General features: G+C 43.6%; 1 protein-coding gene across 1 annotated transcript in view; it reads right to left on the bottom strand.

Annotated features, from left to right (window-relative positions):
- Positions 1-12,217, bottom strand: part of LOC126095384 (gonadotropin-releasing hormone receptor-like) — an 825,102-nt gene extending 812,885 nt beyond the window's left edge. Inside the window, exon 1 of the mRNA XM_049910188.1 lies at positions 11,984-12,217. Coding sequence (XP_049766145.1) covers positions 11,984-12,217 — 234 coding nt within the window. The remainder of the gene's footprint in view (positions 1-11,983) is intronic.
- Positions 12,218-14,028: the final 1,811 nt, after the last annotated feature.

The following is a 14,028-nucleotide window of genomic DNA, read 5'->3' as shown; positions in this document are numbered from 1 at the left end:
TATCTTCAATACCTTACAGTTACTACCTCATTTGGGAACACTGATTTTTTAAAGGAAGTAGTGACTGCTGTACTTCATGCGGTCACACACTTTGCCGGCTGCTCTTACTTCAGCAACACGCACGCTAGGGCAACCACCCAAAAAGTACACTGGCTGCAACGCAAATCGTTCGACGAAACAAAGGCACCAAAATCGCTTACACCTTCGATGGAGAGCGTTGTTTGAGATGGTCTCCAGGGATGGGTCTCTCCGAGAATACAGGCACCGAGGCAATGCGACGAACAGCGCCCGGAGTTGACATTGGGCATGTCCACCACGAACTCGCGACCGTTTTGCTAGGTAGACCGGCCACGCCGCGCCGCTGCTGGCCGAGCCAGCGTGTTTTCCTCCTTCGTCCCCGCGAACACGTCCTTCCACCTCTTAGCGAGTCTGAGCCCAACTGCCGCGACCGCAAAACAGCCGCCAGATCACAACAGGGGCAAAGATGGTAGCACAGCCGGGTAATCGATGGTGACGTGCCAAAGAGCTGGTGTGCCAGAAAAGGCGCAACACGGCTCAGATGTGATGTCTACGTTTAGACCAACAAATTATTACAATTTCTGAAAGAATTGATGTTTTAGTCAAGAGAAAGGGTTTCATGAACTGAGCAAGTCAGTAAGGTGTGTGGTCTACCTCTGGAGCTTATGATAGCAGTTATTCGGCTTGGTACTTATTAATAGGGTTGTTGGATACTCTCCTGAGGGATATCGCGCCAAATTCGATTCACCTGGCATGTCAGATCGTCTAAATCCTGAGCTGGTGGGACGGACCTGCCAATAATACTCTAAATGTTCTCAGTTGGGAAGAGATCCGGCGACCTTGCTGGTAAATTTAGGGTTTGGCAAGCACGAAGACGAGCAGTTGAAACTTTCGTCGTGTGTGAGTGACTATTATCTTGCTTAAATGTAAGCCCAGGATGCCTTGCCATGAAGGGCAACAAACGGGGCTTAGAATATCGTCGACGTACCAATGTGGATTAAGAGTGCTACGGATGAGGACCAAAGTGGTCCTGCTATGAAAAGAAATGTCACTCTATATGATCATTAGCGGTTGTCGGGCCGTAAGTTTGGTAAATGTAGCTCCATCTTGAGTTCAGGAGCTTGGGACAGTGGCTGGTCGATGAAATGTAATAACACTGTACCAACAGCCGTTATTTTGGTATTTTTTTATCAGGCAACCAGTTTCGACGTTCCTTCAGGCCAGTCGCATGAATAACACCAAGCACCACTCTGTAGATATCCGAACGTCATGAGATTACTCAATAAGATTATAATTAGACAATGTCCTCCGGCACACGGCGAGAATTTCTACCATTTTACTTCGACCTTGACAAACTCTACCTTCGCCGGAAACATTGCTGGAGTTGTCTGAGTACGTTTGGATCATTGTGGGCAAAGCCCTCTAACCAGCAAGGGATTTTGACGATCTAACGCGCCAATTGGACAGAATTTGGCACGATGTCCCTTATGAGGACATTCAACATCTCCATCAATCAATGCCAAATCGATTAACTGCTTTCATAGATAGACCAACACGTTACTGACTTGCTGCATTTTTGAAGCGCTTTCTCTTGAATAAAATATCCAGTTTTTTTCTATAATTGTAATAATTTGTTTTTATATACATCAGTCAGCCACTAGTAGTCTGGCGGTAGCGTTCTCGCTTCCCGAGCACGGGGTCGCGGGTTCGATTCCCGGCGGGGTCAGGGATTTTCACCTGCCCCGAGATGACTGGATGTTGTTGTGTCGTCTACATCATCAGCACTCATCCCCATTACGGTCAGAGGAAGGCAACGGCAAATTCGGACCCGTGTGCCGCCACTATCAGTGATTGCAGACCGAGCGCCGCCACACGGCAGGTCTAGTCTAGAGAGACTCCCTAGCACTCGCCCCAGTTGTACAGCCGACTTTGCTAGCGATGGTTCACTGTCTACATACGCTCTCATTTGCCGAGACGACAGTTTAGCATAGCCTTCAGTTATTTGCTACGACCTAGCAAGGCGCCATATTCAGTTACTATATGTCTTCTGAACATATAAGATTGTGAATCATGTACCGTCAAGAGCGACGTTCCTCATTAATGGATTAAAGTTAAGTATCAAACTAATTACGTCCGCTTTCTGAATTCTAATTCCTTGTCATGTTCCAGACCTCACGTCAGTATACATCTACATCTACATCTACATCCATACTCCGCAAGCCACCTGACGGTGTGTGGCGGAGGGTACCTTCAGTACCTCTATCGGTTCTCCCTTCTATTCCAGTCTCGTATTGTTCGTGGAAAGAAGGATTGTCGGTATGCCTCTGTGTGGGCTCTAATCTCTCTGATTTTATCCTCATGGTCTCTTCGCGAGATATACGTAGGAGGGAACAATATACTGCTTGACTCTTCGGTTAAGGTATGTTCTCGAAACTTTGACAAAAGCCCGTACCGAGCTACTGAGCGTCTCTCCTGCAGAGTCTTCCACTGGAGTTTATCTATCATCTCCGTAACGCTTTCGCGATTACTAAATGATCCTGTAACGAAGCGCGCTGCTCTCCGTTGGATCTTCTCTATGCCTTGTATCAACCCTATCTGGTACGGATCCCACACTGCTGAGCAGTATTCAAGCAGTGGGCGAACAAGCGTACTGTAACCTACTTCCTTTGTTTTCGGATTGCATTTCCTTAGGATTCTTCCAATGAATCTCAGTCTGGCATCTGCTTTACCGACAATCAACATTATATGATCATTCCATTTTAAATCACTCCTAATGCGTACTCCCAGATAATTTATGGAATTAACTGCTTCCAGTTGCTGACCTGCTATTTTGTAGCTAAATGATAAAGGATCTATCTTTCTGTGTATTCGCAGCACATTACACTTGTCTACATTGAGATTCAGTTGCCATTCCCTGCACCATGCGTCAATTCGCTGCAGATCCTCCTGCATTTCAGTACAATTTTCCATTGTTACAACCTCTCGATACACCACAGCATCATCTGCAAAAAGCCTCAGTGAACTTCCGATGTCATCCACCAGGTCATTTATGTATATTGTGAATAGCAACGGTCCTATGACACTCCCCTGCGGCACACCTGAAATTACTCTTACTTCGGAAGACTTCTCTCCATTGAGAATAACATGCTGCGTCCTGTTATCTAGGAACTCCTCAATCCAATCACACAATTGGTCTGATAGTGCATATGCTCTTACTTTGTTCAATAAACGACTGTGGGGAACTGTATAGTTCTTCCCTCCTCACGCCAGCCTGCGTGAGCTAAAACGCGTGCATTTCCGCCTCCACTAGTAACACGGTGTTGGCTCTTCTGCCAACACAACAAAAGGACAGCCATAAGGTGGGTCAGCAGCTCCCACTTGTCCCATCAAATGTTTGAAACAACTAGTCCCTACAAATGAACTTCTTAAAATAAGGCACAAAAGTCAGCCCGCACGCAGATTATTGGGGGTAGCACCCACCTTGACGCTGCTACTTCTAGAAGAAAGCATCACCAGCTCCGAGTATTTTCACTGGAAAAGAATCTCCACACCCAATTGTCCTTATAAAAGCTTTAGCCAGTAGCTTGTAACCGATGCATCGCTGAACCGTTTACTATAACCCTCATGCCCTCAAATTGACCATGCGACACAGAAATTGCTTCGCGATTGCATTCTACAGGCTCCGTGCATAAGCCTCGAGGACACAATCGGAGTCATTCTCCTAGTGTACATCTATGATACTGACGCAGCTATATTCACCTCATGCAGTCTATCGTGGGAGTCCAGTAGCGTGTAACCGATGCACAGCTGCCTGCTTACTGTAACCACTCGCACTTTCACATTGACAATGGGGCACAGAAATTGCTTTGTCATTGCATACTACAGGCTCAATGTTCACTTCTCTCCGAGAGACTAATGTCTCGCCGTTAGGTGGCTGCTGGGCTGCTGAGTAAGCCTCGAGGTCGTTGTCAGAGTCACTGCCTTAATATTCATCTATGATACTGGCGCGGCTACGGTCACCGCATGGAACCTATCAGGGGAGTTCGGTAGCTTGTAAGAGACGCACCGCTGCACATTTACTGTAACCCTCCCACCTTCACATAGACGATAGGACACAGAAATTACTTCCCGATTGCATACTGCAGGCTCCCTGTCGACGTCTCTCCAAGAAACTTATGCCTTCCTCAAGAGTTTTCTCGAGGTTAGTAGGGTGCTAGGCCATTGTATAAGACTCGAGGACATCGTTGGAGTCATTCTGCTATTGTAAATCTATGATTCTGGCGCGGCTCTGGAAACCGCGTGGAAGCTCTCCTGGGAGTCCAGTACGTTGTAACTTATCTACCATTGCCCGTTGACTGTAACCCTCACACCCTCACGTTGATGATGGGACACGCCTTAATACGTGTCCCATCACCTGATCCATTTTTCTGTTTAATGTTTTCCACACATTCCCTTTTCTGCCATTTCTGCGGAGAAACTGCTCGTTTCTTATATTACCACTTAATTTTCCGCGTGGTGCTCCAACATACACCAAACGTTTTTTGATTCTCTTCCTTTCTTGTTTCCCCACAGTCCATGATTAACTTCTGCACCAATCTGTACAGATTCATTAGGCTATTCGTCCCAGTCAACAGGTCCTATAGTTCATTCGGACTTTTATCAAGAAGAGGAATGTCGCAGCGAATCATATCACTGAAATCCTTGCCCTATGAATTTTGAACCCACTCTTGGACTTTTTTTAAATTTCTGTCATTGCTTTCTCGATGTACCGGCTGAAAAGTACAATAGTAAGACAGCCTTCCTTCCTTACTCCTTTTTTAATGCGAGCATTATGTTCTTGGTCTTCCGCTCTTATTGTTCCCAATAGATTCCTGTTTATCATCCGTCTGCCCCTATAGCATATTTCTATTTGTCTGAGACTATTCAAATATCTTCATCAATTTTCCATTGTTGATCACATTTTTGGATTGACGAATCCTATGAAGATCTCTTGCTTTCTCCAAATTCTTTCCTCAATTACGAAGCGCAACGTCAGCACTGCCTCCCTGGCCTCCCTGATGCCTCTTGACGGCAAACTCTGCGTTATGTATTTTTTTCCATTTCCTGTATATTATCCTTGGCTGAAATTTGAAAGCACGACCTGTTAAGCTGACTGTGCAGCAGACTATGCATTTATTTGCTTTTACTATCTTCGGGCTTATGTGGATGATATTCTTCCAAACGTCCAATACATTTCTCCAGTAGCATAGATTCTGCACTGTAAGTTGGATAACCGTCTTTTCAGATTCTATGAGTTCCCTTTTTAGAGCATTTCATTCCTCTTGCAGTACTCCTTATTGCATTGTCTACATCCTCAGAGAACTTAGAATGCATATCAATGTTATTCACTATTTTAATACCATACTTCTATACACAATGATCATTCCTGACGATTCTCGTTACCTGCAGCTTGTAAAAAATTAAAATAACTGTAATGGAAAAACAAATATCACAACAACATCAAATACAAATGAAAGATGTGGCGATTAGCGGAAAGGGTATTTAACAAGTTTTGGGAAACAAATTAACGAAGAGTACACGAACAAAGATTTAGTATTACTTACAGATACAATCACCATTTTATTTCTAAAAGTGGAGGAACTTGTCTGATATTTCAAAAGAAGATGCTCCATAGTTAAGTGTCTGCTACACAAACTGACACTCTCATTACTTGTAGCATTAAGAGGTGACTGTCAGCAGTTTAAAAAGTAAGGGCAGTTCCTCGAAGGTCTTTTTATGTGATTATTGCGTACTGCAACAGAGAAGGAGACCCGTGATTAGTGAGAAGGCATGGAGTAAACGTAGTGTCAGTAACCCTTTTTTTTAAAAAAATTGTGTAGGTTAGAGTGAGTGTGCACTGGAAGAGAAACGTCTTTATGGAGAGGTATCTCGATTCTGCGTTTGATATACGGATCTAGACTGGAATTAAGGTGTCGGTAGTTGCTGCCATTAGGACCGTTTTGCAGGGTGCCACAGAAGTCGAAAATTGGTAGCGATACAACGTGAGCAATTTGTTTCTCGTGACTCTGTAGAAAAGCATTTCATTCTTGTTTACGGGATATAGAGAACATACCTTCTGGTATGCGGCTTCCATACTCTAAGTTCACGTGAGCAGTTCATCTAGTGTTATACCGTGATCTCATGCGCTATTAACAATCCTTGTGTTTTGTGCATGCAAATATTGTAAACTGTTCATAAATTGGTATCAGTGATCGAAAAAGACGTGGACCAAATTTGTTCGCTTCGTTCTGATGCACCAGTTGTGAAATAATGGTGACACTAAGAACGGATATGCTGCAAGGAAAAAAATTTCGTTAGTTATATTGCGTCACTTGAAGTTGTCGTGGGCATGGCCAACATTCTGTTGATAGGAAGCACTACCTCAGAAATCGGCCTGCAGGTGACAGTATGATGTGACCACATCGTAAACCTTGACACGAAAGCATCGAGAACAGGTTCTGGGTAATACTTTGCACATAGCCGTAGCTAAATCTCGTTACTAACTACACGACGCATCAAGAAAACCGGCTGTGCGGCAAAAAGGTTCCTTGGTTGTTTTGCCTGCAATGCGTACACCCGGACCTGGCTTGGAACTTAAATTGCCGCCTTCTTGACCTTGACAAGCCTTCTAGACAGCCAGAAACGACGGAGACGAAGGAGACCGTTGGGATGTGGATGAATTATGTCGTCAACCAGGTTTGTGATATAAGTTACTCTAGTTTTTGCCATTAATACCCTATGTGCTTGTCCTTCCGAGCTTCCGTCCTCCCGAAATACTTCTACTGAGACGTACTTCAAGGAAAACTGCTGTATAAATTTATCGGTTCCTTAATGCACCCAATACATCTGTGACTAAATTTCTGAACATATCATATAAAGAGACTGATACAATCAGAGACAGACTGAAATCCATAGGTACTGAGAAAATAAAGGTAAGGACGTTGTGAAAGAGTGACGATATCTTCAAGTTCAAGGATAAAAGAAGAAAATATAAGAATCTTAGGAAAGGTAGGAATGCAGCAGTGTAGATTTGCTTACGAGTGACGTTCACTGGAAGTACGAAACAGTTCAGTCAGAATGGATGGGAGAAGCATGTAATGATAGTAAGGGTTGCGAGAACCATCGACAAAGGGTACAGAAAAGGCTACGTGTAGAAGTAGAAAACGTCTATTTAACAGCGAGAAATTGGGAAACAGAGGAAACGTGTACATGAAACACTTGAACTACAGGGAAATGTCCTAAAGGGTAACAGAAGAGAAGGAGGAGGAAGTTAATCTGGGAGATGTAGAAAATTCAGTTACGCAGTCAGAATTGGACTGAGCACTGAATGATACGAACTCACACAAGTAAGTAGCAGTCGATGGTGTATAATCGAAGATATTGAAATCTGTGGAAGGATATTTTACTCGATGTCAGAAAACAATGAAACAAGTGTTTTCCAGAAAAACATTATCGTAAAATTACGAAATAAGGCACTTACAGATAAATGTGAAAAGTATCAGATGACAATTCGCTCAAGGAACATTTGAAAGTTGTTGACCAGAGCGACATATAGAGGAATAAAAGTGAAACTTGAAAATCTACTCTAGGAAAGTCAGTGTGGTTTCAGGAAAGGGAATGGTAACAGAGCAGAAGCGTTGAAATCACGGCTAATAAAGAAAGGCAAACTGTACAACGATCTAGATACGTTATCAGTATCTGCGGTCTTAAGTAAGGCTTTCCAATGAAAAGTGGGATAAGATATTGGCAGGCCTTAGAAGCGTAGGGCTTCATTACAGAACCAGAAGCATTTACAAAATCATTGGGGTTGGTTACAGAACCAAAGAAGAAGTAAGACACGGCTGAAAATTATCTCCATTTTCGGTCAACTTTTACGTTGTAGAAGCAATAGAAGAAGTCAAATAAAATACTAGCATACAAGTTGAAGAGTAGCAGAAGTCATATCTCGCCTGCTGGCAGGAGTCGTTTCTTCCAAGAGTGCTGTTGCAGCGAAGTATGCCAGAGAACTTTGGTAAAGTAGAAAAATAGGAGAAAATTACTGCCAGAAGTAAAGTTTTCAGGTTGCGTCGTGACTCGTACTTAGGCGGCTCAGTTGATAAAGGATAATACCGTTTGGACTTCCCTTTACACACTTTGAATCTTCTAGATAGTGTCATGTAAGGAAGGTTTGGAAATCTACTGAAAGAATTGGGCAACATATTTAACGAAATTTGGGTGAAAGATAAACAGAACAAAGCTGAAAGTGATGAAGAATAGTAGTGAAGGTTTAAAAGACTTGCCTAAAATTAAAACATGGAATGATGAAGTAGTAGTAGCAGAAGTGAAAGAATAATTCTTCATGCGAAGCAAGGTGGCCAAAGAACAGAAGCTACGACGTGTAAATTTACATTGGAAACGAAAGCAATGTTCGGTAAAAGTGCTAAAATGGTGTCATGTATCGAAAGGAAACCAAGAAGTGATTTCCTGAAACTGTACCCCTGTAGCATAACATCGAACGTTACCCTCCTTGTTCGTATGTCTGTTAAGTCTAATTAAAGTTTGTCATTCTGTTGTTGTTCTGTTATTATAGCTATAGAGCTAAATACAACACAACTGATTTTTGCTTTTAAAGACATTCACATTTATCGTCACTAAACAATTCCGATAGTTAACTGGTTTTTATTGGATTCTAGATTTCATTTTACGGATCGATAATGTACGCATACTACAGTCGTTCTGACACAGAAGTGACGTGTACACTTCCAAGATTTCCGCCGGACCCTCACTGGCTGACACACGGTAACTATACGTGCCAACCATTTACGGCTGATGAATACTATATGATGTTTAAGTTCCTAATGCTCGCCTTCGGCTGCCTATGTGTGCTTTGTGTGAGACGCCTGGGTAAACAGAAATTACGTTTCGGTTAAATACAAGATTATTACATGACAGATGCTCCCATGAAAGAAACAAGTAAAGGATATAAAGACACAGTATTCATTTAAGAAAATTAGTTGAATCAAAAGCTGTAAAATTAACAAATGAGAAAGTAATAGGTACTACTTTATGACAGAAAAGCTTTACTGTGCACGGAGCTTCTCAAAGTTTCATAAGTAAGTGAAATTTTCTGTATAAAACAATTAAGAAAGTAACAGGTTATTTAATTAAAATATACATTTCTGGAATCAGCAAAACTGGGGTTAAAATACTGACCATGAGTTTCTGAAAGAATATCGTTTATAGAATTCAACATTCTTGAATACAAAAGTTCTGAATGCGAATAACTTTAGAAAAATTAAATTTTTAGAAAAATTAAAATCTTTGCTTGAAAGAGGAATATGAGACTTTTCAAATAAATCTACAAACACTTTTCAGCGGAATGGAATTTTCTCTAGCATATAGTTCACAGCTAGAATATGTTATCATCAATATCACTTTCAACAGACCGTTTTATGAACTGGCTACACTGTTGTCGTCAGCAGTATGTATGTCATCCTCTGAATAATAAAATTTAGTGAAATACAGGATAAATGAGAATTTGGTACAAACATTTACAAGTAGAGTACACACTGTAAAAGGAAAAAAAAGAAAGATGCACCACGAAGGAATTTTCAGAATGGGACGGAAATCGAATTGACGCGGCAAGAAAACCGTGAATGTTTTACATGTCATTGCCGTCGCAAAAGACTTCGTTCTCACAGTACTCAGTGTTATTCGCTTTGTACAGCCCACATATAGGGTGTTCGGAAATTCCCGTTACAAACTTCTAGGAATTGTTGAGGGTGGGGGGAGGGGGGGTGCACAGTATTTTGTATAGGAACCTATGCGCGGAAAGCCGGCCGCAGTGGTCTAGCGGTTCTAGGCGCGCAGTCCGGAACCGCGCGACTGCTACGGTCGCAGGTTCGAATCCTGTCTCGGGTATGGATGTGTGTGATGTCCTTAGGTTAATTAGGTTTAAGTAGTTCTAAGTTCTAGGGGACTGATGACCATAGTGCTCAGAGCCATTTGAACCATATTTATGCGCGGAAACGTCATCCAGAGACGCCACAGAGTTGTAGGCGCCTGCGCCTGTAAGTCAGTGCATATACAGGGTGATCCAGTGATGCTGTTACAAAATTTTTACGATGATGGAGAAGGATAAAAGTATCAATTTAAGGTGAGGGTCCCTGTACCGGAAATGATCGAGTCGAAAATTATAACCGAAAATCATTCTGATATCTCAGACAGTGGAATACATGTGCTGCTACTAAAATGAAATTTTCACTCTGCACCGGAGTGTGCGCTGGTATGAAACTTCCTGGCAGATTAAAGCGGTGTGCCGGACCGAGACTCGAACCTTTGCCTTTTGCAAGCAGGTGCTCTACCAACTGAGCTACCCAAGCACGACGCACGACGCGTCCTCACAGCGTTAATTCTGCCAGTATCTCGTCTCCTACCTTCCAAACATCACAAAAGCTCTTCTGCATACCTTGCAGAACTAACACTCCCGGTAGGAAGTTTGATACGAGCGCACACTCCGCTGCAGAGTGAAAATCTCGTTCTGGAAACATCCCCCAGGCTGTCGCGAAGCCATGTCTCCGCAACATCCTTTCTTCCAGGAGTGCTAGTTCTGCAAGGTATGCAGAAGAGCTTCGGAAGTATGGAAGGTAGGAGACGAGATACTGGCAGAATTAAGGCTGTGAGGACGAGTCGTGAGTCGTGCTTGGGTAGCTCATTTGGTAGAGCACTTGCCCCTTGCCCCCCCCCCCCCTCCGAAAGTCAAAGGTCCAGAGTTCGAGTCTTGTATGGTAGGCAGCTTTCAGCGATGGTAGTACTCACCAAACCAAGAAAAAATTTCTTGTAAACATGGACTCCAAAATGCACACCTGAAGAGCTATGTTCATTTGCTCAATAGAGGAGACGTGTTCCACAGTAGCGAAAAAAGTTGCCTATCTGGAATCTTAGCAACAACAACATTACTACGTGTATTCCACTGTCAGAGGTATCAGGACGGTTTCGACTAATAACTTTTGACTCGTTCAGATCTGGTACCGCTACTATTACCTCAAATTGATACATTTATCCTTCTCCATCACCCTAGAAAGCTTATAACATCAAGACGGAACCACTCCGTACATACAAACATCAACAGATTATATGGTAGGCAGCGCCTGTAGCTCTGACGCTCTGTAGCGTCGCTGAATGACGTTTCCGGGCATGGGTTCCTATACAAAATACTATGTAATCACTCCCCTCTACATGTCCTAAGAGTTTGTAACGGTAATTTTGGGCGCACCCTGCATACTAAAACTATTTCCAGCGCATCTGGCATCACATAACACAAGTCGTCGAAATTGTTGGAACGTTGGCTGCTCAAATGGCTCTGAGCACTATGAGACTTAACATCTGAAGTCATCAGTCCCCTAGAACTTAGAACCTAACTAACCTAAGTACATCACACACATCCACGCGCGGCTCCAGACTGTAGCGCCTAGAACCGCTCGGCCACTCCGGCCTGCGAAGTAGTGCACAATGTGCCTTCACCACTGAGTGGAGGCGGAATGCACAGAAGTTCGCCATCACCTCAATTTAACACAAAGATTACGTACCATCGGCACATGCAATTAGAACGTGGATACCGCAACGACAGAGGCTCAGTCACGTGCCGAGTGCCAAACAGTCGCCGGCTCAGCATAATGCTATGCCAGCATCTCCGCAAGCACGTGCGGCAAAGCCAAACACCAGCTTTCGTGACAATGCAGAGGCGCTTAGCATACTGCGTACACGACTTCATGTGCAATATGATCGGTCGTGTCTAAGAGATGTCTAAGAGACAGTCGTCCAACCTAGCTTAGCAGGGTACGGTCAGGCCTCAAATCGGAGTCCTCTGTGATAGTATGAGCTGTGTGGACTGCGGTCTTCTTCCTCCGTCCTGTAGGGACTGCTAGCTCAGAGGTCGAACCGCAACCTTGATGGGCAAGGCTTCATTCCAAGTTCCTCTCAGCCCCGAGCCCTTGGGGTCGGGGTCCAGGGTTCGACCCTGGGCAACAGTACCAGCAATTCGCAAGCTGAGAATCGACCCGCTCCACACACGGTTACGAGCGCACAGGTGCCACCGCCAGTCACAGCAGTACGTAGCAGCAGGAATGCGCTGCCAGAAAGGTAGCGAGCGACATTGATGAGAAGTGTTGACACAGCGCATCGTCGCCTGCCCGACACGGCAAGAGGTTCGCCGGTCGCTGCTGCCACTCAACTCCTGTAGTTGCACACATTCTACTCCTGTCAGTCTAACTAGGAAGTCAATAAATTATTTACCCTATGGCTACCTTCATCCTCTGCACACCTTCTGCAGCTGCACCAGAGAACCACATCCACCTGACCACGTCCACCATTGAAAAACGTAATTTTGAGGAAAAAGGTTGAGCGATGGAAAAGAAACGTTCAGGCCCTTTTCAAACTGTTCGTACAAGGAACAATATCAAAGTTGTTCGAGCTATTGTCGTATGAAGCCCACATCGTTCAAGCTGTCATCATAAACTATCTTTATAACTGTATAGTTCAAGTGTTCGAAGAATATTGGTACAGGAATCACATTACCGCCCATACAAGCTGCAGATCGTCCAAGAACTGATCCCAAAAATAGCCTATTGCGACGATAGAACGAATGTTCGAAAAGATAATCAATGGCAATGAGTTTGTTAACAACCTGATCGTGTCATACGAGGCCCCATTTCCATCTTAACAGATATGTTAATAAACGAATTTTTCGTTATTGGGCACAAGAAAACTCCACACAGTAACTCCAACGTACTTTCCACTGCAACAAGGTTACTGCGCATGTAGTGTGCTGCAACATCATAAGTCATAATGGACCACTGTTTACTTCTTTTCTAGGGACGAGAATAGCCTTGCAACTATAGCCACCTCAGATCTGTACATTATCATCACTGAAACCTTTGTTGAGCAAAACATATAGACATTTCCACAAATTATTGGAAATGGGTGGTTTCACCAACACGGATCAGTGTCACGCTCATAATGTGCAACTGAAATGACCAACGGGAGGTGCTCCAGGAGACACACCCTCTCTCTCTGTGCAGCAGTGCTCTTGCAGAGAGGTCAATATAGAGGCCAGTACTGAAGCACCATGCCCAAGTTCCCGACGTCATCTGAAGCAGTAAACATCATCGGGTAGAACTCAGGTAGCAGTAAACGTCATCAAGTAGAACTCAGACGGAAACGTAATTTTGTAAATTTTGAACACTGTACTTGAAGAGCAGATTTGTTAAGCAGTGCATCAAGTGGTGCTTTAATAGTCAATGCCAGTTGTACATTACCAAGCTCTCCTGTGGCAACAGATTGTATCAAGTTAAGTAAATCTTTTTATCGTTCATGTAATAAAGTCAATTAATATTTTCTGTTATAGTTCCAATGAGCTGTCTCACAGAGCAATCAAAAAATCCACATTCTGTCCGGAGAATTGTAGTTTTGTCTGGTCATAACAGTCACCTTGACGCAAAGTATGTCGTAGTAAAAAAAAATGGTTCAAATGGCTCTCAGCACTATGGGACTTAATTACTGAGGTCATCAATCCCCTAGAACTTAGAACTACTTAAACCTAACTAACCTAAGGACATCCATGCTCGAGGCAGGATTCGAACATGCGACCGTAGCGGTCAAGCGGATGTCGTAGTCGACCTGCTACAACAGAAGAACTTAAAGCTATGATTCAAAAAGCAGTTGCTCACAGCCACACATATTTTTTTTTTTCTAACAAGTATAACTGCACAAGGGATCCACTTTATGGAGTATCCGTGTAGCCAGTATGGAGTCTTGTACTAATCGTGCGGCCCCTCCCGCCGGCGGTTCGAGTCCTGCCTCTGGCATGGGTGTGAGTGTTGTCCTTAGTGTTAAGTTAGTTTAAGTAGTGTGTAACTCTAGGGACCGATGACCTCAGCAGTTTGGTCCCTTAGGAATTCACACACATTTGAAAATTTGAACATTTTGCGAGTC

The sequence above is a fragment of the Schistocerca cancellata genome, chromosome 8 (genome assembly GCF_023864275.1).
Source record: "Schistocerca cancellata isolate TAMUIC-IGC-003103 chromosome 8, iqSchCanc2.1, whole genome shotgun sequence".
NCBI lineage: Eukaryota > Metazoa > Arthropoda > Insecta > Orthoptera > Acrididae > Schistocerca > Schistocerca cancellata.
This window is presented reverse-complemented; position numbering and strand designations above follow the sequence as displayed.